A 26,966-nucleotide genomic window follows, 5' to 3' on the forward strand; every position below is an offset into this window, starting at 1 on the left:
AGATGGGGCCAAAAATAAGTCCTTTTTCAACTTGTTACTGGAGGACAAATTGTCTTACTATTGAGGACCTGAACCTGGAAGGCAATAGGTAACATCTTCCCCAATGTGTGAAGAAATCTTGTCTGCACTGGGAAATCATGAAGCCAACACATAGGACCAAGATATAGAGGTTAAAAAGAGACAGAATACTATGATTTCTTTGGAGTCTGTGGAATCTAGTTGTGAGTGAAACAAAAATCTACTTCTGACTCCCCACTTATATAAGCCAATAATTTTTTTCTTAAAAAAAGAAAGAGTGAGAAGATTGTAAGAAAGTGACAACAGTGTGGGTAGGCGATCATTTTAAGAAGTGTGAGTGGGAAAAGAAGCATAGAAATGAGATGATGACTGGAGGAGGAAGTGGGGGAGTGCTCAATAGACAGCTTTTGTTTATGGGAATTACTATAACATGTTTATATGCTGAGCAGAATCATCCAGAAAGGGTGAGAATGAAGAAATGGATGGGGGGCGTGGGCTGTAGAAATTACAGGAGCAAAGGCTTTTGACAGACAGAGGAGATAAGATTCAAAGCCAAGCGAAAGGTTTGGCTTTTGATAGAGGAATATCTTCTCCATTTGTTCAGTAAGAATGCTTTTTCCTTCAACTACCAGAAACCCAATTAAAGTAACATGTTAAGGCCCGCTATCATCGCACATAAGATTAAGCCCAGAGATGGAGCAGTTCCAGGGCTGGTTAATTCTACAGCTCAAGAATGTCAGCAAGAACACAGGTGTTATCCATCCTTTGCTCTACCATCCTCAGTGTTGACTGTGTCTTACCACAATGTCTGCAACAATTCCAAGCATTACATGCAGTCAGAACATCCTGTGAAAAAGAGTTGTTCTTCCTCATGTATGTCTTTTTAAAAAATCTGGTAAATTCCTTCTCCTCAGGCTCCAAGGGCCGCTACTGGATTGCAGGCTCATGCCTAAAATCATTTTTTATGCATGGGCATGAGACCAACAAGGCTGGCTGAGCAATTGTGATTCATTCCCTGGAGCTGGACAAGACCAGGTTTCCCTAAACACATGGCTGCTGGCTAATCCAAATTGGGTGTCTGGTAGTAAGGGATAAATGGGGAAACAACCAATGGGAAACAGATGAGCAGGGCCTGCTGCAGTAAGGTTTAAATATTGGCTGATGAGAAAGTGAGGGAGTAGCCATCTGGCACCTAATTTTTCAGTGAATTATTGATGAGGTGATCATTTGGGGAGAGAGGGTTGAGGGTGGAATTTTGAAGGGAAAGAAAGCATGAAATGATACTTGAGGCAAGAGTAGAGAGTAATAAATAGTTATCTCAGAGAAGAGGAAAGCCAATTTACTAGTAGTAAAATATGGTATTTTGATGTCAGGGGAATGTAGAGTACCTGTCTGAGATTTGAGTTCATTAATTTAAAATTAAACCAGTCCAATTTTGTTATTTTTTTCAAATAACATTCAGTGAATGGATGTAATGATGACAATTTTCTTACCCACTGAGAGCTAACTAGAAAGTCATTTTATTTTAAAGGAGGTGAAATTCACATAAATACAATTACCCATTTTAATGGATGCAATTCGGTGGCATTTAATGTGTTCACAATGTTGTGTAACCGCCACCTCTCTCGAGTTTCAACGTTTTTTCTTCATCCCAGAAGAATACTTTGTACCCATTAAGTAATGATTCCCCATAATCCCTACCACCCATCCCCTGACAACCATTAATCTGCTTTCTGTCTCTATGGGTTTACCTATTCTGGATATTTCATACAAAAGGAATCATACAATATGTGACCTTTTGTGTCTGGCTTCTTTCACTTAGCACGATGTCTTCAATGTTCATTCAAGTTATAGCAAGTATCAGTACTTCATTCCTTTTTATGGCTGAATAAAATTTCATTGCATGTATACAACACAATTTGTTTATCTGTTCTTCTGTTAATGGACATTTGGTTTCCACATTTTAGCTATTAAGAATAATGCTGCTATGAGGGTAACCAGCTCACAGAGGCTGTGATGTCTTCAGATACTTTATTTTACAATTCGATAAATAATAAATATTGGGGTAGAACCCATATGAACACTTACAGAAGTCTAGAGGAGGTGGAAGAAACGATAATAATAGCTACTAAGTATTTGATTTATTCCAGGCATTGTTCTAAGTGTTTCTCTTGTATAAACTCATATAAACCTCAAAACAAATGCATGAGGTAAGTACTATTCTTTTTATCCCCATTCCCATCTACAGATAGGAAAATCAAACTCAGAGAGTCTGAGCAACTTGTCCAAATCACAGAGATAGCAAATAGAAAACTGGGACTTTTACCCAAAGGCTCTGACTCCACAGTCTGTGTCTTTAGCCATTACACTAAACTGTGTGATAAAATGGAAGGGTGCTCAGAGAAACCAGACTACATTTCCAAAGCATCATGTACCTGAGAGTTAGATGTGTTAGTGCCCATGTGGAGCACTGCAGGCCTCCCAGGTCACTGAGAGCTGAAAAGCAAAGCCAACAGTTCACAGCATATGTGTTCCCTCTGACCCTCCTGCTGCACTTTCATAATCGCTTGCACATAACACAATGGTTGCATAGAGAGCCAACTAGACAAATATTTGTTGAGTGACTGATGGTGTGGGTGGGTGGATGGATGGGTGGATGGATGGATGGGTGGATGGATGGATGGATGGATACCAGTATATATGATGTGCCCAACTTATTTCCATGGCAGACCAATCTCATAATGCTTCTCCATCTGGTAAACTGTCTTTAAATATTTGTTGCCCTTTTCAAGATGAGACAGTATGCTTTGCAATAATACTTGGAGTAATATGAAAGACATACTTAGAGATAAGCCGCGCCTAAGAGCATGAGAGTTGGAATGAATACAAGGTTGTGTGTCCCTTTCCAGGAACTCTTTCAGAATTGTTGCTGAGCTATAGAGAAAAAGCACAATAGGCTTCCTGAATGAAAGAAGAAGCTAGTCCAGGGGCTCTCCAAGGGAGTTAAGGGAATAGGGACTATCAAACTACCACTCTCCTCAAGAGGAAACAGTAAAACAGTCACTTCTAGACATTTTTTTGGTTATGGTTTAGCATAGATCTGCCATTGATCAGACTTCAACTAGAAATTCCTGCATTTCCCTTCAGCTCCTTCTACCTCACTGCTTAATGGTAAAGACCCAAGGGAGTCAGAACTCCTGCTCTTTCTAGACAGCTGTAGTCCCCCAAGAGTTAAGTTTCAAGAACCCTATGTAAACCACAATACAGATTTCAGGTTCAGCTGTACAAGTAAAGTGCAATGTTTAAACATAATAAAGATGACTGTTGAGACTGTTGCACCACAAATCTCTCTGCCTGCTGAACTATGTGGTCTCATCTCTTGCTCAGAAAGATCTTTATTATTAAAAATAAATAAAACCAACATTATTTCCTTAACTCTCTATACTAGTCATTTGTCATCTATGAGGAATGTTTCAAAAGCCATTTTCATATTTAATAGATATTGGTGGAAGGCAATTCATTTATAAGTCGGACTTTTAAAAGGAGCTTTAAAAAAAATCATTGTACTTCCATACACTTACAAGCAAATGTCTTTAGCTTTCAGCCTCTGAAGGAACAAAATCAAAGCTGCTTGAACAAGTTTCCTGGCTGGAGAAAAAACTAGAGGCTCTGGGCCGAAAGGAAGACAGTGGGGAACCATATGAAAAAATGGTCCTTGCAAAAGACCAGGTATGTTGTAGAAGAGAAATAATCTTTATTTCTAAAGATTACCTAAACTTATATGAACTGACAATTCTATAGTTATTTCTGGCTGGGTTGGAAGTCCATATTTAAGTTCAAGATGGTAAATAACAGTATTTGTATTTGCTCAATGTAACTGTATTCCCTGATGAATATTCACATAAAAAATTAACTTTCTTGGTGATATTTTTAAAGTTTGCTTGACATGTATTCTTTTGAACCATATTAGCTGAATATTCTATTTATTTTGTACATGATATTGACTACATAAACGTTTTTTGGTTTTCAAGGTTGAACTTAATCAAGGAATAGCTTCTTTCTCTGTAGTGAAAGAAGTGGATCAGAAAATTTTTCATTGACTTTTAATAAATCACTTTATAAGAAATTATCAATCTCTGAATTTCTAGATATTTATGTATGTCATTACATAAATTTATCTCTTGTTTGTTTATCATATTGGTTTGTATCTGCCTTTGGGATAGATAGATAATCTGTATCTATATGTAAATATGTATATTCACACAAAATATATCCATATATTCCAAAGGCAGATACAAATCCATTGGCTCCCACATATATGTATATAGGATAAAAGGTAGGTTAACATTACCTACAGTACATCAAGCAAACATTCTTTTTCCCAGTCATCTGCTAATTATTAATAATTCATGTACTCTGTTGTTGGATTCTTCCATAGAGTGGAAGAGAGAGAGGGATGGGAGTGATGATTTCTTTCTTTCGTTTTTATTGAGGGGCGGGGGAACGATGATTTCTTTAATGATAATTTTCAAAACATCTAGCTGAGATAATGCTGCCATTCATAAGATATGAGAACTGGTACATGTTTATATCTGGAACACTTTGAATGTGTAAAAGGAAGAGTTATGTACTTTGTTTCTAAACTTTGCTCCTTTTCAGTGTATTGAAAAATTACAAGCTGAAGTGAAAGCTTCCCAGGAGCAACTTGTAGCCTATGTAAGTGTTTTTCTCCTTTATTTATCCCTTAATTTATATCATTGTTATTCTGGAAATGAACACAAACTTTTCAGAAGTTATAACTATGGTTTCTCCACTGCAAACCAAATCACAAAGCTAAGAATCAGTATTTTTATTACCTCTACAAAGTTGCTTTCTATACATCCAATTCTGGTTTGTGTTGATCATAAAAATTACAAAACTGAATTCTTCTATATAATCAGATGGTCTAATCAGGTACTATCAGGATAAGAGAACTGGAAACTAAGGGTAGAAAGACAAGCAAGTCAGGCTAGTTTAGTGAGTGAACGGAAGTGGAAATTATAGATACCTCACATATAGGCCTAGGGAAGTGCTTCTTAAGCTTTAGTATATCAAGAAGTATCTGGAAAACTTTTAAGAACAAATTGCTTGGAGTTTTCTATATGCCTAGGATAGGACCTGAGAATATGTACTTCTAGGGGATGCTAGATTCAGATGCTGCACTGTTGCCCATATTTTGAGAAGCATTGTTTTATATATATTTATTTTGCCCCAGTCTTGTGATTTTTAGGCAAGTGCTCATATAAACAAATCAGATATGTAACTGTTCATTTTGTGCTACAAGTCCTCCCCTGAGAGAGAGACCCTCTGAAGTTCCAGGAAAAGTTTCATTTTTACTTTAGCCTGTCTTCACTCAGAGAACAACAAATGAGCATCTCCTGTCACGATAGCCTTGTGTATCCACGTGCATAAACCAGTGGTCATCACCCTGCCACTGTCCCTTCCCAGGGATCTGAACAACCCTGATGCCTTAAGTGTTTCCTCAAAGAGTTGATCGCCATCTTTTTAGTTATCTCCTCCATCCATATCCTGGGTGTTATGGGATGACTTCTTGATTAAGAACACTGGCCAGTCATGTTCAATGGCCAATCTGAACAACAACAAACTCAGACCCATCTGAGACCTGAGAGGCTGCAGCCCCAAAGTCCAACAGAAAAGACTGCAAAATAATAAATTCTGGTCACCATCCATTTGGGATTTGCAATGAGCTAATCTGGATAAAATCATGGTGTGGGATAGGGAGAGTGGGAGGGAGATGTAAGAGGGAGAGGCTATGGGGATATATGAATATGTAGAGCAGATTCACTTTGTTATAAAGCAGAAACTAACACACCATTGTAAAGCAGTTATACTCCAATAAAGATGTTTAAAAAAAAAAAAAAAAGAATTCCCCTGTGGAGCCATCTGGTCCTGGGCTTTTGTTTGTTGGAAGATTGGTAATGACAGTTTCAATTTCAGTGCTTGTGATTGGTCTGTTTATATTTTGTATTTCTTCCTGGTTCAGTCTCAGAACATTGTGCTTTTCTAAGAATTTGTCCATTTCTTCCAGGTTGTCCATTTTATTGGCATATAGTTGTTTGTAGTAACCCCTCATGATTCTTTGTATTTCTGCAGGGTCAGTTGTTACTTCTCCTTTTGCATTTCTAAATCTGTTGATTTGACTCTTCTCCCTTATTTTCTTGATGAGTCTGGCTAGTGGTTTATTAATTTTGTTCATCTTCTCAAAGAATCAACTTTTAGTTTTATTGATCTTTGCTATCATTTACTTCATTTCTTTTTCATTTCTTTTTCATCTAATCTTTATGATTTCTTTCCTTCTGCTAACTTTGGGGTATTTTTCTTCTTCTTTAATTGCTTAGGGTGTAAGGTTAAGTTGTTTATCTGAGATTTTTCTTGTTTCTTGAGGTAGGATTGTATTGCCATAAACTTCCATCTTAGAGCTGCTTTTGTTGCATCCCATAGGTTTTGTGTCATTGTGTTTTCATTGTCATGTGTTTCCAGGTATTTTTTGATTTCCTCTTTGATTTCTTCAGTGATCTCTTGGTTATTTAGTAGCGTATTGTTTAGCCTCCATGTGTTTGTACTTTTTTTACAGTTTTTTTTCCTGTAATTGATATCTAGTCTCATAGCGTTGTGGTCGGAAAAGATACTTGATACGATTTCAATTTTCTTAAATTTACAAAGGCTTGATTTGTGACGCACGATATGATCTATCCTGGAGAATGTTCCATGAGCACTTGAGAAGAAAGTGTATTCTGTTGTTTTTGGATGGAATGCCCTATAAATATCAATTAAGTCCATCTTGTTTAATGTGTCATTTAAAGCTTGTGTTTCCTTATTTATTTTCATTTTGGATGATCTGTCCATTGGTGAAAGTTGGGTGTTAAAGTCCTCTACTATGATTGTGTTACTGTCGATTTCCACTTTTATGGCTGTTAGCATTTGCCTAATGTAGTGAGGTGCTCTCATGTCGGGTGCATAAACATTTACAATTGTTATATCTCCTTGGACTGATCCCTTGATCATTATGTAGTGTCTTTCTTTGTCTCTTGTAACAGTCTTTATTTTAAAGTCTATTTTGTCTGATATGAGAATTGCTACTCCAGCTTTCTTTTGATTTCCTTTTGCATGGAATAGCTTTTTCGTTTTCCTCACTTTCAGTCTGTATGTGTTCCTAGGTCTGAAGTGGGTCTCTTGTAGACAGCATATATATGGGTCTTGTTTTTGCATCCATGCAGCCAGTCTATGTCTTTTGGTTGGAGCATTTAATCCATTTATATTTTAGGTAATTATCAATATGTATGTTCCTATTACCATTTTCTTAATTGTTTTGGGTTTGTTATTGTAGGTCTTTTCCTTCTCTTGTGTTTCCTGCCTAGAGAAGTTCCTTTAGCATTTGTTGTAAAGCTTGTTTGGTGGTGCTGAATTCTCTTAGCTTTTGCTTGTCTGTAAAGGTTTTAATTTCTATGTCGAATCTGAATGAGATCCTTGCTGGGTAGAGTAATCTTGGTTGTAGTTTTTCCCTTTCATCTCTTTAAATATGTCCTGTCACTCCCTTCTGGCTTGCAGAGTTTCTGCTGAAAGATCAGCTGTTAACCTTATGGGGTTTCCCTTGTATGTTATTTGTTGCTTTTCCCTTGCTGCTTTTAATATATATTTTTTTGTATTTAATTTTTGATAGTTTGATTAATATGTGTCTTGGCGTGTTCTCCTTGGATTTATCCTGTATGGGACTCTCTGCTCTTCCTGGACTTGATTGACTATCTCCTTTCCCATATTAGGGAAGTTTTCAAGTATAATTTCTTCAAATATTTTCTCAGACCCTTTCTTTTTGTCTTCTTCTGGGACCCCTATAATTTGAATGTTGGTGCATTTAATGTTGTCTCTGAGACTGTCCTCAATTCTTTTCATTCTTTTTTTCTTTATTCTGGTCTGCGGTAGTTATTTCCACTATTTTATCTTCCAGGTCACTTATCCGTTCTTCTGCCTCAGTTATTCTGCTATTGATTCCTTCTAGAGAATTTTTAATTTCATTTATTGTGTTGTTCATCATTGTTTGTTTGCTCTTTAGGTCTTCTAGGTCCTTGTTAAACGTTTCTTGTATTTTCTCCATTCTAGTTCCCAAATTTTGGATCATCTTTACTATCATTACTCTGCATTCTTTTTTAGGTAGACTGCCTATTTCCTCTTCATTTGTTCGGTCTGGTGGGTTTTTACCTTGCTCCTTCATCTGCTGTGTGTTTCTCTGTCTTCTCATTTTGCTTAACTTACTGTGTTTGGGGTCTCCCTTTTGCAGGCTGCATGTTCATAGTTCCCATTGTTTTTGGTGTCTGCCCCCAGTGGGTAAGTTTGATTCAGTAACTTGTATAGGCTTCCTGGTGGAGAGGACCGTTGCCTGTGTTCTGGTGGGGGGTATAGATATTGTATTTCTGTTGGGCAGGGCTGCATCCGGTGGTGTTTTGTGGGGTGTCTTTGAACTTAGTATGACTTTAGGCAGACTCTGTTCTAACGGGTGGGGTTGTGTTCCTGTGTTGCTAGTTGTTCGGCATGGGGCGTCCAGCACTGGAGCTTGCTCGCTGTTGGGTGGAGCTGGGTCTTAGTGTTGAGACCGAGATCTCTGGGAGAGCTCTCGCCAATTGATATTACATGGGGCTGGGAGGTCTCTGGTGGTCCAATGCCCTGAACTCGGCTCTCCCACCTCAGAGGCAAAGTGAATCAGCTATACATATACATATACCCCCATATCTTCCCCCTCTTGCGTCTCCCTCCCACCCTCCCTATCCCACCCCTCTAGGTGGTCACAAAGCACCGAGCTGACCTCCCTGTGTGATGCAGCTGCTTCCTACTAGCTATCTGTTTTACATTTGGTAGTGTATATATGTCCATGCCACTCTCTTACTTCGTCCCAGCTTACACTTCTCCCTCCCCATATCCTCAAATCCATTCTCTACATCTCTGTCATTATTCCTGTCCTGCCCCTAGGTTCTTCATAACCAATTTTTTTTTCTTTTTTAGATTCCATATATATGTGTTAGCATATGGTATTTGTTTTTCTCTTTCTGACTTACTTCACTCTGTATGACAGACTCTAGGTCCATCCACCTCACTACAAATAAGTCAATTTTGTTTCTTTTTATGGCTGAGTAATATTTCATTGTATATATGTGCCACATCTTCTTTATCCATTCATCTGTCAATGGACACTTAGGTTGCTTCCATGTCCTGGCTATTGTAAATAGAACTGCAATATACATAGTTCTTGACACAAATAGGTTTACCTGTGGAGTGAATGGACAAGCAACTGAGAGAACATATCTATCTGTATATGCTGGCTGCTTTTTAATGTTAATTTTTAAAAATAAAACAACAACAAACAAGAATGTCCCTCTAGTTTACAGCAAATCATCCAGAAATACCAAGAAATTATTTATTTATAACTTTATACTATTTTCAAAAGGGAAGAAACAAAATTTTAAAAAATGTATATCTTAAATGAACATAGCCTGGCATTTTATGAATATTAAACTTTATCTGTTCCCTTGATATAATTTTACTCTGTCATTAAACATTAAATATAATATTTAATTTAACCATATTTATTTATATTCTAACTTCACAAAGAGTTTGAGGTTGCCCATAAGAAATACAAGTATAAAATAGCTGAATTTTTAAAAGCATATAAGTAAACATAATTACAAACATATATATTGAAATAAAATAGCAATAAAAGGAGAAAAAAATAGAATATTCATGTTTAAGTCATAAATTTCCATACGGTATAGTTGAAACAGAAATATAGCTTTGATCTTCCTAAAAGCCAAAAGTAAAGCAAGGAAAATAATCAGATAAATAGTTCTTATCTTATTAGGGGTAGGAGATATTACTACTTATTTTCTAATGAGTTAACTCTGAAATGAGAGTTTATATTGGATTTTATATAGGGAATATTGAAATATATAGTGAAGGGGAAAAACCCATCAAAAATATCAGATCTGCAAATGCAGTAATGGGTTTGTTTTTCTGTTGTTGTTGTTGTTTTTTGTCTTGTCTTTTTTTTTTTATAATAGATCTTTAGTAATGAGGTTTATATAGCTGCTTGTGTAATTTCCATCAAAAGAAGCCCCGGGCATAACATGCAGATAAAGTAATCTTTACTCATTGCAATTGTAGTCTGATTGGACTGCATATTTTTTTAATCCCCAACTATTTATAATAATCCAGCAGGCAAATTCTACTGCATTCAAAGGCCAAGTAATTAATGCAGGGAAGGGGGGATGGCCAGAACAAGTTGTGTTAATCTAGAGAGTGCATGACTTACACAAAAGGGAAAATGAAGCCCCAGTTGACCAAATTATCCAGTTTTTCAGATGAAAGTCCAAGTTTTTTGTGAAATTTCCTCATTTATAAATGTTGGCAATTAATTCAAACAAAGTAGAGGGCTCTGTGTGGCAAACAAACACATTTATAGGTGGCCTAAATATGGACTTAATACTGGATTTTAATTTAGACGGCTGTTTTGTTACATCTATTCTATAATTTTAAAGATGTTCATTACAAAGGACATGAGTGTGTGATTACACATGAGGGGAGTTTGTTTTTATAGTTGTTGACTTTTTTAGTTAGGATACAGCTTGCTGTTGTAACAAAGGGACTCTAGAATTTCAGTGACAACACAACAGAAGTTTATTTCCTGCTCATTCCAGTAAGAGTCTATTGTGAATGTTCTTGTTGGTGGGCAGGTTTTCTCATTCATCATAACTCAGTGTCATTCAAGACTGAAGGACCCTTTGCCATCTTTGATGTGCAGATTCCCAGGTTACTTTGGGATCCTCTCTATTCCCATTGGCCAGAGGAGAAGAGATCACGGAGGTATTCACTTGGGAGGTTTATAATGGGCTGTATCTAGAAGTGGAGCGCCTCGCCTCTGCTCATGTTCCATTGGCTAGAACTCAGTCATGAGGCCACATTAATTACAAGGAAGGCTGGAAAAGGCAGTTTAGCCATGCACCCAGGAGGAAGAGGGAAGCATGGATTTTGATGAGTGGATGTCAGATTCTGCTACACCAGTGTTTAAGTCATTCATCTTATCTTGGATCTATAGGTATCCACAACATGACCTCAGAGTGAGCAACGTTAGAAATAGTTTTATTTTAAGAATTATTATTATTATTAAACCAGGTAAAACTTGAGATTAAAAGTTATGCAATAAATTCCAGAGAATGAAAAGGGATGAAAGAGAATGTACAATATCCCTCCACATCTTGCTGCATGATATTCAAAGGACAAAAATATCAAATTGCTCTTAAAAAAAATACAAATCTGACAAGGCCCCCTTTTGTCATTGTTAGCAAGAAATTTGGTTTCAGGCATTTGGTAGGTAGAGTGGTCTTCCCTCCTTCTTGGGATCTGCCTAGGATTCCCAGGGATTTTACTATCCCAAAGTTGGGGGGCACTATTTTCTAGTGAAGTATGGCTGCCGTTCCCTCTGCCTATTGGCCCTTCAAAGACCAGTGGCCTTTTTGTTCAGTGCTAAGCCTTACCAGAAGATTTGTGGGAGCTTCTGGTCTATGTACAGCAGTCAGGATTCATCCTTCCTTAACATTCCTGCCTATTTGAGGTCATATTAACCAAAGGACTTGGGTAGAAGTGGAGTATGGTCCCTGCCAGCTGAAGCACCCCCAGTACCTCATCCTTTCTATTTTGAATGAACCAACTTCCTCCCCTTGAGTTGGTTTATTTTCATTTCCTTCTCAAAGCAATGAACTCCAGCCCCCACTACTTGAGATATTTGTAGGTTCTTATATTAATGAGGTCAGGCCTCTCAACCACAAGCTTTCCAGATGCTCAACCCTCCATCAGCGAGTGTTAATTTCCTCTCCTTGCAGGACAGTGCTAGGTGGGTGGTGTCAGTCTTGGAGCAGGGGCAACTCCCCTTCAGGATGGTGAAGTCCCCAGTTTGGATTTATTTGAAATTTAACGGATTGTCTAAAGAGTTGGGTATAAATGTATGCTTTGATAGTTGAGGGAAAATATAGCCTATTTTGTAGTTTATTTTGTTGTTAACTGTGAAGTACTGAAATTATTAAGTAAAATAAACTCTGAGCTGTTAACTTTAGCTGTTAGCATTGAAACGGATTTTGACCAGTCACATGTTAGAGAACTTCTAATCCCCAATGATTGGTCTATCATCACTACTAGGTTTACTAGGCAGTAACATTCATAAGAGGAAATGTGAGCTCTCACACCAATCATCATGAGGTATAAGAGTCACTGTCAAGGTCTGAAAAGAAGAAAAGAGATGGGAAAAAGGCCTGTACCTCCCCTCCTCAACCTCTCCTTCACAATACCCATACACCCCCCACACCCATCCCTGCCCCAGCAAATTCAGAAAATTGGTTAAATATTTAAGAAACGCTTGAGCATCAACTGCTTGTATAAGACATTTTTCCCTCTGAACATTCCAGACAGACTGTGGGGTGAGAGCCCTGTTTCCCTGGCTCACGAGCTGGGTGACCTTGAGTAGGTTGCTTGATTCCTGAGGCTCAAGTTCCACAACTTCAAATTGATGGTAATACGTGTATCTAGCTCACAGGGTTGTTGTGAAGATTAAATGAGTTAACACTTACCAAGTTCTTAGCACAGTACCTGCCACACAGTAAATCTTGTTTAAGTGTTGGCTAACTAATGCAACAAAACAAAATCAATAACAACAAAACCCAGCAAACATCCCTATGGCTTTGTTCATTGCTGACCTTAACAGCATCAGTGGTGAAAGAACACTCTGAGAATTCTGCATCATGATTATCTGTGAAACGGGATAATCATAGAACCTGCCTCAGTAGGGTTATCGTGAGGACCAGATGAGATGATACAGGTAAAGGATACAGTGCCTGGAACACAGCCAACCCTCATTAATCTTGACATTAATTTTTTTTAACTTATTTATTTATTTTTTGGCTGCGTTGGGTCTTCCTTGCTGCGCACAGGCTGTCTCTAGCTACAGTGAGCGGGAGCTACTCTTCCTTGAGGTGCGCAGGCTTCTCATTGCGGTGGCTTCTCTTTGTTGCGGAGCATGGGCTCTAGGAGCCCGGGCTTCAGTAGGTGTGGCACACAGGCTCAGCAGTTGTGGCTCGCGGGCTCTAGAGTGCAGGCTCAGTAGTTGCAGCGCACGGGCTTAGTTGCTCCGCGGCATGTGGGATCTTCCCGGACCAGGGCTTGAACCCATGTCTCCTGCATTGGCAGGCAGATTCTTAACCACTGTGCCACCAGGGAAGTCCCTTGATATTAATTTTACTGCTGCTACTTTATCCTGATCATCATTTGCAATAAGTGTTTTGACATTTTTCTAACAGTGTGAAAGCATATATTTTTCAGCACCAGATTCCCTTTTATTGAGTTTGACTCATAAGCACTTCACTGTCTTCACAATAAATACATGTCCCTGTTGAACCTGGAAAAGTACATATTCCTTTTGCACACTGGGAGAACTGAAGGACACTGTCTGCACCTGCCAGAGGAGGCGCAGAGGAACATGGGCATTTTTGCTCCCTGTCACCTGAGTAAAAACACAGTGATTGCATTAGGCAGCTGTCAGTGCCATGCGGAATGGAAAACTACTGCTGAGGAGCTGCAACTGGAAAAGATCATCTTTGATGCTAAGAGGCAATTCTGACCACACTCCCGTCCCTCTAAGTTCGCCTTCCTAACCTTTACTTACTCGGCCCCCTGGAGAATGTCATCTCACCTGATTCTATCCGATTCTTGCTTGACCCCATAAACAAACATCCCACCTGGGAGTTTTGATGACGCATATTCCCCATGTGTAGTACTAAATGAAATGCAGCTGACTTAGCCAAAGTTTTTTTGCCATTCGTTTTTGGATGCACGTCTCTGAAAACATCAGTGTGCTTGTGGTAGGGGAGCCAGCGGAGGGCAGAGGAGGGTCAGCTGGCACACACTTTTCCACGTCCCTAATTTGTTCTTCTGTCCTTTTCCTGCTTTAGCCTTCGCATTCTCAAATACCGTCAGGAATTCCTCTAGAATAGAAGCACCCTCAATTGAATTGAATAAGGGACCTCAGAATGGTCAAGAATTTATTTTTTAAGCAAGTACATTTTAATATCATTTCCTAGAAATCATTGGAGATGTCAGTCTCCTCTTTTGCAAAATGGAAAAGGGAAATTGTTTCTCATTTTAAATGTTAATAACTGCTTATGTGCAGATGTTTATCACTTGTAGTGTTTGAAATATAAATAATCCTGCTCTTTTGCCCAATCTCTTTCTCTTGTTTTAAGTCCCTTTATTTAAAGAGAACTGACATAAACCCCACTGGGAGACTGCCGGGAGAGAGAAGGGCTCAGGAGAGTTCTCTTGAGCCTCTATAAGTGAAAAGGTATTGTCATAGCCTTGGAACCTGTAGCAATAAGCAGCAACCATATAACGTAAATGATTTGGACAGGCTTGTTTAGACGGGTGTGGTTTCTCAAAGGAGGATAACCAGTCAGAGAGTTGACAAATGGTTTAGGTATGAGTCATCTTAAAAATGAAGAAAACCTAAAATAATAGCTCTACACCTTTTGAACTTTGTTTCATGAAAAATTTATGGCAATTGTGTGGCAGGAACTAAGGAGAACTTGAGCTTCTCACAGAAAGAAGTCAGTCACAAGATTCCAGGAAGAGGCTAAGGAAAGCAAAACCAAAATATATCGTTATTAATTGTTCATTCTTCAACTATTTGTGCTGATCCTAACAAGCCAGTCTCTCATCCTTCAGGCTTATTGGGTGCAGGGAGACTTGATTGTTACTGCTAATGAATTGTCTTTCTTGATTGAATTGTTATTGTCTGTCTTTACGGAAGAACCAGTTAAGAGGAAGTGTTAGGAGGAGGAAGAACCCTGGAGATCAAACAGGGAGGCTGCTGTCCGGGAAGGGGAGAAAGCAGGGCGCACCAGGCTGTGGGTGGGAGTGGGAACAATGCAAACAGTCAGACTGGAAGCTCAGAAGAGGGACTGGGCAGAAATGAGAATAAGAGGCATTATTCTGCTTTGTGGAATTGCTAATGAGAATACTGCCAGATGTTGCCATTAAGCATTAAGAACAAGTTATGGCCAGTTTGAGCTCACGGGAATGTTTCCTCCTGAACACTCTTCCACACCTGAAACATACCCATCCCTGGAGATAGAAAAGTAATTAAAGAGCTTTATCACAGTAACCCTTAAAACCCTTAGCTAGTCATTGCTGTAGACAAAAGTTACACTGGATGGAAACCTAGGACTGAGGTGGATTTCAGCCTGAAAAACTAGCATGTTAAATGCTCATAAATGTGTAGGTTTTTTTTAGCATATTGGAATAGTTCAAAGTTTAGTTGGAGAGACTCAGTAACATTTTGAAGATAGTTCCATAACTTCCCCAAAAGTATGTTGCCTGGGGTGTTTACTTTGCCTTTCGCTGTGGATCTCAAGATAAGACTTTAGACTTCAGAATGACTTCCTAGCAAATGGATCTTTTGCTGGTCAGTTTCAAGTGTGACCCTTTGGGCATTCACACCAGTAAAATTATATGCCACTTGGACCCCACTGCTCCCCCATTCAGGTCTTATGTATCTGCATTGTTGAGGATAAACAATTGTATTCAAAATAAGTATGCCAAATTTGTTTTCTTAGGATACTTTAATTGTGATTAGTCTTCATGGATGAATTTTTATTTGTTTCATTTTTATTTTCAAGAGCGTATGTTCTGGGAAAATTTTCTAGCCTAAAAATATAATTCTCTACAGCCCTCATGAACAAACATTATGACAGCAGGGTCTCTCTTTTTTTGCAATGACTATGTGTTGCCTTAAAAATGCACAGTAGCAAGGCTCCAGGCTGGTGTTTCTCAGTCTGAAACTGTAGGCTCGCAGATGTATTCTTAGGTCTATATGGTGTGTACATATACTGTGTGCCTTGGGAGTTATTACAGACATCAGCTTCAATATATTTTAGAAAGTAACAATTGATATTTGTGACATTTCCTGTGGACTCCCACATGCCAGAGCAAACCAAACCCAAAGTAGGTAAAGATGAAATGTCAAAACATCAGCCGAAGTACTACTTCTCTTCTGGATTTCATTTCGGAGTGATTTAAGAAACTCAAAACCTGGTCTCTTTGTTATGGGCAGTAGTCTGTTTGAGGATGGAGGGTGTTGGGGAAAGAATCAGGTTTGACATAAACAGTACATTTCAGTACATTCACAGGTTCTTGCATGGGATTTTCTTTGACATCACAGAAACCATCTTCTTATGGGTGTTTCAGATTGCTCACTAGAGTCTAAGGAGTTTCTTTATATCAGAAAGTATAGGAAGGAATTTGTCAAAAGCAATGGCTGGATATATTCTTGATTAGGTGTTGTTAAGTATACAACATGTATATACAAAGTTCAAAAATCACAGATTCATATTTTTCCTTAAAACTTTCCATTTATCCTTGATGCTTAGATAAAGCTATCAGACATTGTATTTTAAAGCTGTTGTTGTACATACATATGTGTTAAAGAAAGGTAGTGGGACAGGGAGGTTGATTAAGAAATAAGACCACCTAAACTTATTAGACTGATGGACTTGGCAAAGAGATCATGATTCAGAATTAGTGTTTTGCAGAGAGTACCTTAGAAATCAGCATACTGTTGTGTAGGCAAATATTTTATAATTAGTGTCAAATATCACAAAGTGTTCAGATTGCATCAGTGAAACTTCTTATACTCTGAGTGGTAGAGAGAATTTGTCAAACTGAACCCAAAAAGGAGGGCTTTTCTGTCAAAGAGATTCGCCAGGGCCCTAAAGCTAACCAGTGTATTTGGGGCAAGCTTCTAGACAGTTCAGCATCAGTGGGGCCTCTAAGGTAGAGTCCTGTGATACCAATTGTATTCTTGTTTAACAGAAATACATTCCAACCAATTTAAACAGAATAGGAACTAAATGAAGATCATGAGTGACTTCCAAACTCTCTAGGAGGGCCAGAGGGCCAGACTTGGAAACTGAAGCTGGGAATGATACTTAAATTACAAAGAACTGCCCTGGTGGAACCATCCACCACCATGTTGCCCCAAATAGTACCTCTGATGCCAGCCCTGGAAGCTTCCTCTAGAACCTCTGCTTGTGTACAGGGTGTTTCTGCTGTGAGTGGAGTGCACCAAAAAGTGTTCTGATCTGAATTCTGGCATGGATGCTTTTGACTGGTGGAGAGCAGGGCTCAAGCATGCACTGAGGATGCAAGGGAGGTGGCAAGTGAATTTTAGGCTTCTACCTTGAGAAGGTGAGGACTCATAGGTAGGGAAACCTCCAAGTTTAGGAAAAATGCTCAAAATGTTTGGAAGGCAAAAAAACCCGTCATATTTCCACCATACCTACCAAACCCAGAATCTGGTTCCTGGGGTGCCTGACCAGGTAAGCTCTTGGTTCTCAGACAAAAATAAATCAAGGCAAATTTAGCTGTAGCCTAGGAGGATACTAGAGTTCTTAATGATTGACTTACTACTAGTTATTTGTTTCTTTAAATCTTGTCTGTTACATCAGGATTTAAATTTGTCAAACAAAGACAGCAGTGTGATACTATTAGCTATTTATACTAGCTTAGCAGTTGTCTTTTTATTTATGAATCATCATTTATTGGATGCTATGATAGCCCTTCTTTTCTACCTGTTAGCAGATACAATCTCACACCGGCTAGCAGTTGTTAAGATTGCAGGTGCAGTGCCTTGGAGGAAATAGAGACACTAGGAAAGCAGTTCTCAATCTCAGTGAGTCTTAGGATCACCTGAAAAGGTTGTTTAAAATACAGGTAGAAGAGTTACCATATGACCCAGCAATTCTACTCCTAGGTATATGTCTGAGAGAATTGAAAACTTGTTCACACAAAAACTTGTAAATAAATATTCATAGCAGCATCATTGACAATACACAGAAGTGAAACAGTTCCAATATCCATCAACTGATGACTATCCCATAAAAAAATGACTAAACAATGAAATTTTATTCAGCCATAAAAAGGAATGAAGTACTGATTCATGCTACAAGATGAATGAATCCTGAAAATACAATGCTAAGTGAAAGAAACCAGAAACAAAAATCCACATATTGTATGATTCCACTGATATGAAATGTACAGAGTAGGCAAATCCATCGAGATGGCAAATAGATTACTAGTTGCTATTGGCCTGAGGGAGTGGTAGGTGGCAGATGGGGAATGGGTGCTAATGGGAAGAAGTTTCTTTTTGTGTTGATTAAAAGTTTCTGTAATTAGATAGCAGCGAGAGTTGCACAACTTTGTGAGTATATAAAAACCACTGAATTGTACACTTTAGAAGCATTAATATTATAGTACATGAATTATATTTCAATAAAAAAGAGAAAAGGTGCAAGTAGATTTCTCATTTTTTGCCAAAGAATCTAAATCCAGGTCTGGTATGGAGTCTGGAATCATATTTTAATGTGGATGCAGCTGGCCCTATGAAGAACACTGAGAAACAGTGAACCTGGGCCTTACACATATAATCTAAACTATAACACTGTAGAAGTACTAATACAAATGCGCAATTCTTCAAATTCATTATTTTACCTTAGAAAATGTACATAAAAATAGTATAGAATACTATCAGAAGAGTCTTCAGAATATAATATACGAAAAAAACACAATAGCTTTCTCCTAAATAATAATGTAAAGCCAATGGACTTAATGATTTTTAGTAAATATGATATTTGTATTTTTTACTTTTAACCCACTTGTATTCCAGAAAAAATAATCTGATACCTCTTAATATCACTTGGTAAAAGTCTAAAATATTCTCACTTGTATTAATTTAACAAAATTTTGTCATCATATAGGCTTGTGAGCTGGGTTGATGCACAAAAGAGCCAGCCCACCCTCTAGGACTTTGCCATCTAATGCAGTGGTTCTCAACCTTGGCTACACATTGAAATCGACTTGAGAGCTTTAAAAAACTCTGAATCTTGGGTTCCATCCCCAGAGACCCTGATTTCGTTGGTCTGGAGTGCAGACAGGGCATTAAGACTTTACAAATCTCCTTGGATCATTGTAATGTGCAACCAAAATTTAGAACCACTGCTATAAGGCAGAGAAGGACAAATATGATATTGCTTACATGTGGAATCTAAAAAAGGCATTCAAATGAACTTATCTACAAAATGGAAATAGAGTTACAGATGTAGAAAACAAACTTATGGTTACCAGGGGGTAAGGAGGGGAGGGATAAGTTGGGAGATGGGGGTTGACATATACACACTACTATATATAAAGTAGATAACTAATAAGGACCTACTGTATGGCACAGGGAACTCTACTCAATACTCTGTAATGACCTATATGGGAAAAGAATCTAAAAAAGAGTTAATATATGTATATGTATAACTGATTCACTTTGCTGTACACCCGAAACTAATACATTGTAAATCAACTACAATCCAATAAAAAATTTTTTAAAAAGGACCACTGCTATAAGAAAGAGATTGACCAAACACGGGTCATATCGCACGTTATCACAGTAATCAAAAATTACGATGGGGGAGCTCGGAGGAAGCATCCCTAACCCAGGCTAGAGATGGGGTTGCTCAGTAAAGCCTTCGTGTATGGGGTTGATGCCTGAGCTGGGTATTAAATTATGAGGAGGAATTGGCCAAGTGAAAATGGGGGTGAGCATGAAAGAGATCCAGGCCAAGGAAGCAGACTGTGCAGAGGCAAGAAGAGGTGAAAGCCTAATTGTTATCTTGAGGAGAAGACTGAAGTAAAAGGCCAACAGACATGTCATAATTTTGTAAAGAATTTAGTAGTGCTGGGCTTTCCTGGTGAAGTTATTAGCTGTTGAAGTGAATCCTGGAATTATGTGTTTTGTAAAGTGTTTATTACAGGTCTACTCATATCAGTTGCAGAGCCACTTTTTCAGAAGTGCTTAAGCCCATGTCCCAGGTAAAGATCCTCTGTCATCCCTAAATTAACTAACCACTGAACAGCAGAGAGGACACAAATTAGGCAAATATTACTAGGAATCAAACTAAAAAGAAATGTCCTTATAGAGTAAGAGGTGCCTGTTTCTCTCTTATCCCTAAACGAACTTTGGGAGTTGGAGAGTTACCACCTAATTATGTCAACAGACCCAGCTTTAGGCTCCTGGCCCTGTACTCTCATTATCTTTAAAGTCTGATAGACAGACAAATACAGGTGGCTCTCTGGTAGAGTAAACAGTCTATGTTATTTCCAGAGGAATAGTTGAGATTGTAGGGAGATTGCCTTTATCTGATGTGGTGGAGTCAGTGATACAATTATATATGTTCTCTTTTATAGAGTCTGTGTGGTCACTTCTATAATATGCTTTAAAGATCTGAAATGAAAGCTCACATCTCAGCAAACATTTAACACCACAGTGAATATGAGCATAGGAGACAGGCCTCCTGATGGTTTTTGTTTGTTTGTTTACATATCTCTACTGCTAAATTGTATGTACTGCATCATGGCTTCTGAGATCCTTTCATAAAGAAGCTTACTCTCTCCTTGGATCCCCACAATTTACAGGGAGATTCAAGAGCTGGTCCAAGGTTAGAGAGTCATTGTGTCTTACTTGGGACAGGCAGAAAGACATTAAGGCTCCAGTTCCTCAGCACAAATTAATTGTCCATTGTCTACATGGTGCCTGTATGTGTTTAAGCAGCCTTGGTCTCCATTTTCCGGGATAGCTTTATCCTTTTTTGTTTTCACAAAGGATTTTAAAGCACTTACAAACATACACACACCCTCTAATATTTTTCATTTAACCTTAGCATTTCATGTACAATCATCTTCATACACTTACTGATTTGTATTATTTTAAATTTTTCCTATTTTGAGTAGCTAATGCTGCGAATGTTGTATGTAAAACTGAATGAAGATTATTTCTCTCAAAAATTTTCATCTACATTTATGACATTTCATTCATATTATTGACATTTCTAAGTAAGTCACTCTTTAAAAGTCATTTTGCTAGGCCCTTGCTCTGCAACTCCAAAATGTAACCAATGAATACCTGGCTAAAAGGTCAATAAGATAAAGGTATATGAATTTTAAAATTTCCTTCTTTTTCTTCCTACCTTCTCACTACTTACGTCAATAGCATGTAATTTCTATACTCCGTAACATAGAAAAACACATATGCACATGTAAATTTTTTAAAGTTGGTATGATTTTGTTTGTTTTTATAAAAATATGACCTTCCACATGTATCAGTTTCTAACCATATGTACCGCCTTGGCTCCTTATCAATAAGTCATAGGCATCTTTATAATAATTCTTTTTAATGACCTACTCTTAAACTAGTGAAATTTATAACAAGAATTAGTCTAAATATATTCTAACATAAAAATGTCTCATTAGCTTTTAGATCATACTTCCCAGGCCCCCTGTTCACCATACGGCTAATATTTTTTCAAACATCCTTTTATCCTCCTATCCCCATAGTATACGCATATTACATGTGTCTCCACACACATACACACACACCAAGTCCAAGGAGGCAAACTGTCACAGTAATGTTAAGCGATGACTAAGGGCTAGTGCTGTGCTGGTGAATGTTTAACTACCAGCTCTTGGGAGAGGGGGAGGAGCCCCAATTTATAGTGTTTGCCTATTTCAGTGGTTTACATTCATACTCCCACCCACTCTGGCCCTTTTTAAGATACCAATGTTAGATCATCCAGCTCCTAACTTTCCTGAAAGTTAACAACTTGCTCTCGTGAGCCTGTACGAGCTGGCTCCAGGATGCCACTGACTGAGGCCATAGTGCTAACAGTAGAAGGTGCTGTGACTTGTGTAGGGCATCCTGAGGCTAGAGGAGTCATCTAAGGACCAGCCTCATTTTTAAGAAATCCAAAAATCTTCTCAGCCCCTTTTCTTGATCCAGTTCTACAGGAGGTTAGAGAACTGATCTTTCTAAGGATCCCGTGAACCTCTTCTAAACTCCCTAGGCATCTTTAATGTGGGATTTTCCTGGACTTTATGGGTTTATCTCCATTTTACCAACATCGAAGCTATAAGTTTATCCTGCAGGAAGTCATAAAGTCCACCTCAGAACTACTGTCCCTGGCATGTGGAATTTAGAGTGACAGAGAAGAAGAAAACTTGGAAGATCAGGTACCTCCTTGGTGGTCCTTAAGCCCTCTGATGTTTAAAGAACCTTTCCTAATGGCTGACTACTTCCTCCATGGCAGCATGATTGTAACTGCCATGAGAGACTTCACATAAAAGACAGTATCCAGAAACCAGGGAACAGATGGGCTAACAAAAAATCCAGTCAATTATGAATCATACTATAAAACTTAATTTTGATATAACTATACATATTTCCCAAGCTCTAGCGGCTACCTTGGTTTCCAAAATGTAAATCAAGGGACAGTAAAGGGAAGATTTAAATAAATTAAAATCTAGAGACAAGTCAATAACTATTGGACTCTGGCATTTTCTAAGCCCACATTTGAATCAACTATCCTGATTCTTTTCCCCTAAGGACAAGAAACTTACCATTGCCACTCCACCAAGGACAATATTCTTAACTTGGTAGGACCCTGCCTTATCACCTAATCAAGAAACACTGAAAACTGCTTGCCCTTCTCAAAATGAAGAGGTTTTCACTTTGTCCCGTGGGTACATTGTTTAACCTTGGGACCCTGGCCCCATTCAGATTACATCCTTTGCAAAAAAAAAAAAAAGCCCTTTCCATCTGTCATTCCCTTGATGCCCAAACTGCCTAATAGTCTGAGGAAACTGAGAGAGATCAGAGTTAAAAGTTTTGCTTAAGACCTCACTCATTTATTTCCCAAATATTTAAAGGATGCCTATGCTAGGAAATAGCAGTAAACAAAATAGGCTAAATCCCTGCCTTCATGGAACTTATATTCTAGTGGGGTAAGAAAGGTAATAAGCAAACAAACCAGTAAATGTATAAAATGTCAGATGGTACAAAAAGGCTTAACAGGAAAATACAGTATGGGAATTGGGTAGATTCTAGGAGAGGGGGGTTATTTTATATAGAGCGACAGGGAAAGGTCTCACTGGTAAGATAATACCAAAGCAGAAAAGGGAGGGAGGGAGCTCTGGGAACGTCTGGGGAAGGACATTACACCAGAGGCTCCAGAAAAAGCAAAGCCCACATGCTTGGTTTTAGAGCACAGATCTCTGCAGATGAAGAGTTCTGAAGCATGACAGATAAGATGGCCCTCAAGCAGAGGTGCTGCTACTGCAGGGCCAGACATTATGACACGTCCTCAGGCCCCTGAGGCACAGTGAGTGATATCTAGCTTCAGGGTTAGTCTATGTCTGTGTTGCAGGCTGGATACCATCCTCAGAGTCAGGCCTCAAGGCAAGATTTCCAGGGAGAAAAGGAAACAGTATCCCTTAATGCTTCTCAAGAAGTGCCCCAACCCAATGAAATACCTTGCCTATAGGCTCTGCATTGCCAGAGAGAAATGCAGGCAAACCTGCCCTTCCCCTAATAGTGTCTACAAAGGCATTTGGTTGTTTTGTGCTTGTTCTCTGAGTAGTTACTGAAAGCGCTGGTGCACTTGGTCATCTGACCATACAGGTGTTTCTCCCACAGTTTGTAGGGGGAAAGTCCGTCTTTTCACATCTGTGGGTACAGTTGATATTGACAAAGCCTGGGGCTATTTGCAACCACACCTCTTTCCTCTACCATCTGCCCAGGTCTTCGGTGACAAAAAGGCCCTCTGCATTTTTGCTTTTCTTTTTTTGGAAATAGAACTTTTATTAAATAAAGGCAAGTACACATTTACAGCAAGGAATTAAGAAATTAAAAGATATCTCTTTTATTCCTTTTTCTTCTGTGATTGCTGAGGCTAAAACTTCCAAAACTATATTCAATAGTGGCGAGAGTGGACAATCTTGTCTTGTTCCTGATCTTAGAGGAAATGGTTTCAGTTTTTCACCATTGAGAATGATGCTGGCTGTGGGTTTGTCATATATGGCCTTTATTATGTTGAGGTAAGTTCCCTTTATGCCTGCTTTCGGGAGGGTTTTTATCATAAATGGGTGTTGAATTTTGTCGAAAGTTTTTCTGCGTCTGTTGAGATGATCATACGGTTTTTCCCCTTCAATTTGTTAATACGGTTTATCAAATTGCTTGATTTGCGCATATTGAAGAATACTTGCATTCCTGGGATAAACCCCACTTTGTCATGGTGTATGATCCTTTTAATGTGCTGCTGGATTCTGTTTGCTAGTATTTTGTTGAGGATTTTTGCATCTATGTTCATCAGTGATACTGGCCTGTATTTTCTTTCTTTGTGACATCTTTGTCTGGCTTTGGTATCAGGGTGATGGTGGCCTCATAGAATGAGTTGGGGAGTGTTCCTCCCTCTGCTATATTTTGGAAGAGTTTAAGGAGGATAGATGTTAGCTCTTATCTAAATATTTGATAGAATTCACCTGTGAAGCCATCTGGTCCTGGGCTTTTGTCTGTTGGAAGATTTTTGATCACAGTTTCAATTTCAGTGCTTGTGATTGGTCTGTTTATATTTTCTATTTCTTCCTGGTTCAGTCTTGGAAGGTTGTGCTTTTCTAATAATTTGCCCATTTTTTCCAGGTTGTCCATTTTATTGGCATATAGTTGCTTGTAGTATTCTCTCATGATCCTTTGTATTTCAGTTGTTACTTCTCCTTTTTCATTTCTAATTCTATTGATTTGAGTCTCAGAAAAGAAGTAAAGCTGTCACTGTTTGCAGATGACATGATACTATACATACAGAATCCTAAAGATGCTACCAGAAAACTACTAGAGCTAATCAATGAACTTGGTAAAGTAGTAGGATACAAAATTGATGCACAGAAATCTCTTGCATTCCTATATACTAATGATGAAAAACCTGAAAGAGAAATTAAGGAAACACTCCCATTTACCACTGCAATAAAGAGAAAAAAATACCTAGGAATAAACCTACCTAAGGAGACAAAAGACCTGTATGCAGAAAACTATAAGACACTGATGAAAGTAATTAAAGATGATACAAACAGATGGAGAGATATACCATGTTCTCGGATTGGAAGAATCAACATTGTGAAAATGACTATACTACCCAAAGCAATCTACAGATTCAATTCAGTCCCTATCAAACTACCAATGGCATTTTTCACAGAACTAAAATTAAAATTTTCACAATTCATATGGAAACACAAAAGACCCCGAATAGCCATGCACTCTTGAGAACAAAAAACGGAGCTGGAGGAATCAGGCTCCCTGACTTCAGACTATACTACAAAGCTACAGTAAACAAGACAGTATGGTACTGGCACAAAACCAGAAATATAGATCAATGGAACAGGATAGAAATCCCAGAGGTAAACCCATGCACATATGGTCACCTTAGTTTTGATAAAGGAGGCAAGAATATACAATGGAGAAAAGACAGCCTCTTCAATAAGTGGTGCTGGGAAAACTGGACAGCTACATGTAAAAGAATGAAATTAGAACACTCCTTCACACCATACACAAAAATAAACTCAAAATGGATTAAAGACCTAAATGTAAGGCCAGCCACTATCAAACTCTTAGAGGAAAACATAGGCAGAACACTCTATGACATAAATCACAGCAAGATCCTTTTTGACCCACCTCCTAGAGAAATGGAAATAAAACCAAAAATAAACAAATGGGACCTTATGAAACTTAAAAGCTTTTGCACAGCAAAGGAAACCATAAACAAGACGATAAAACAACGCTCAGATGGGAGAAAATATTTGCAAATGAAGCAACTGACAAAGGATTAATCTCCAAAATTTACAAGCAGCTCATGCAGCTCAATATCAAAAAAACAAACAACCCAATCCAAAAATGGGCAGAAGACTTAAATAGACATGTCTCCAAAGAAGATATACAGATTGCCAACAAACACATGAAAGGATGCTCAACATCACTAATTAGTAGAGAAATGAAAATCAAAACTACAATGAGGCATCACCTCACACCAGTCAGAATGGCCATCATCAAAAAATCTACAAACAATAAATGCTGGAGAGGGCGTGGAGAAAAGGGAACCTTCTTGCACTGTTGGTGGGAATATAAATTGATACAGCCACTATGGAGAACAGTATGGAAGTTCTTTTAAAAACTAAAAATAGAACTACCATACGACCCAGCAATCCCTCTACTAGGCATATACCCCGAGAAAACCATACTTCAGAAAGAGTCATGTACCACAATGTTCACTGCAGCACTATTTACAGTAGCCAGGACATGGAAGCAACCTAAGTATCCATCGACAGATGAACAGATAAAGAAGATGTGGCACATATATACAATGGGATATTACTCAGCCATTAAAAGAAATGAAATCAAGTTATTTGTAGTGAGGTGGATGGACCTAGAGTCCGTCATACAGAGTGAAGTAAGTCAGAAAGAGAAAAACAAATACCGTATGCTAACACATATATATGGAATCTTAAAAAAAAAAAAAATGATTCTGAAGAACCTAAGGGCAAGACAGGAATTAAGACACAGACGTAGAGAATGGGCTTGAGGACACAGGGAGGGGGAAGGATAAGCTGGGACGAAGTGAGAGAGTGGCATGGACATATATACACTACCAAATGTAAAATAGATAGCCAGTGGGAAGCAGCTGCATAGCACAGGGAGATCAGCTCAGTGCTTTTTGACCGCCTAGAGGGGTGGGATAGGGAGGGTGGGAGGGAGACGTAAGAGGGAGAAGATATGGGAATATATGTATAGCTGATTTACTTTGTTATAAAGTAGAAATTAACACACCATTGTAAATCAAGTATACTCCAATAAAGATGTTAAAAAGAAATCTCTGACTATAAGCCTCTGCTTGAATGGTTGTTTCTTATATAAGTAAAAATCACAATATCCTAAAAGTGGGGCC

General features: G+C 38.4%; 1 protein-coding gene across 1 annotated transcript in view; it reads left to right on the forward strand.

The window, feature by feature from the left end:
* The window catches only part of CCDC192 (coiled-coil domain containing 192), a 198,196-nt gene that overhangs the window by 44,420 nt on the left and 126,810 nt on the right, over positions 1 to 26,966 (forward strand). Inside the window, 2 exon segments of the mRNA XM_022588705.3 lie at positions 3,616 to 3,747; positions 4,678 to 4,734. Of these exon segments, the coding sequence (XP_022444413.2) occupies positions 3,616 to 3,747; positions 4,678 to 4,734 (189 nt within the window).

This window comes from Delphinapterus leucas, chromosome 3, assembly GCF_059928025.1.
Source record: "Delphinapterus leucas isolate spDelLeu-1000000601 "Yukka" chromosome 3, BTC_Dleu_Yukka2, whole genome shotgun sequence".
NCBI classification, from domain to species: Eukaryota; Metazoa; Chordata; class Mammalia; order Artiodactyla; family Monodontidae; genus Delphinapterus; species Delphinapterus leucas.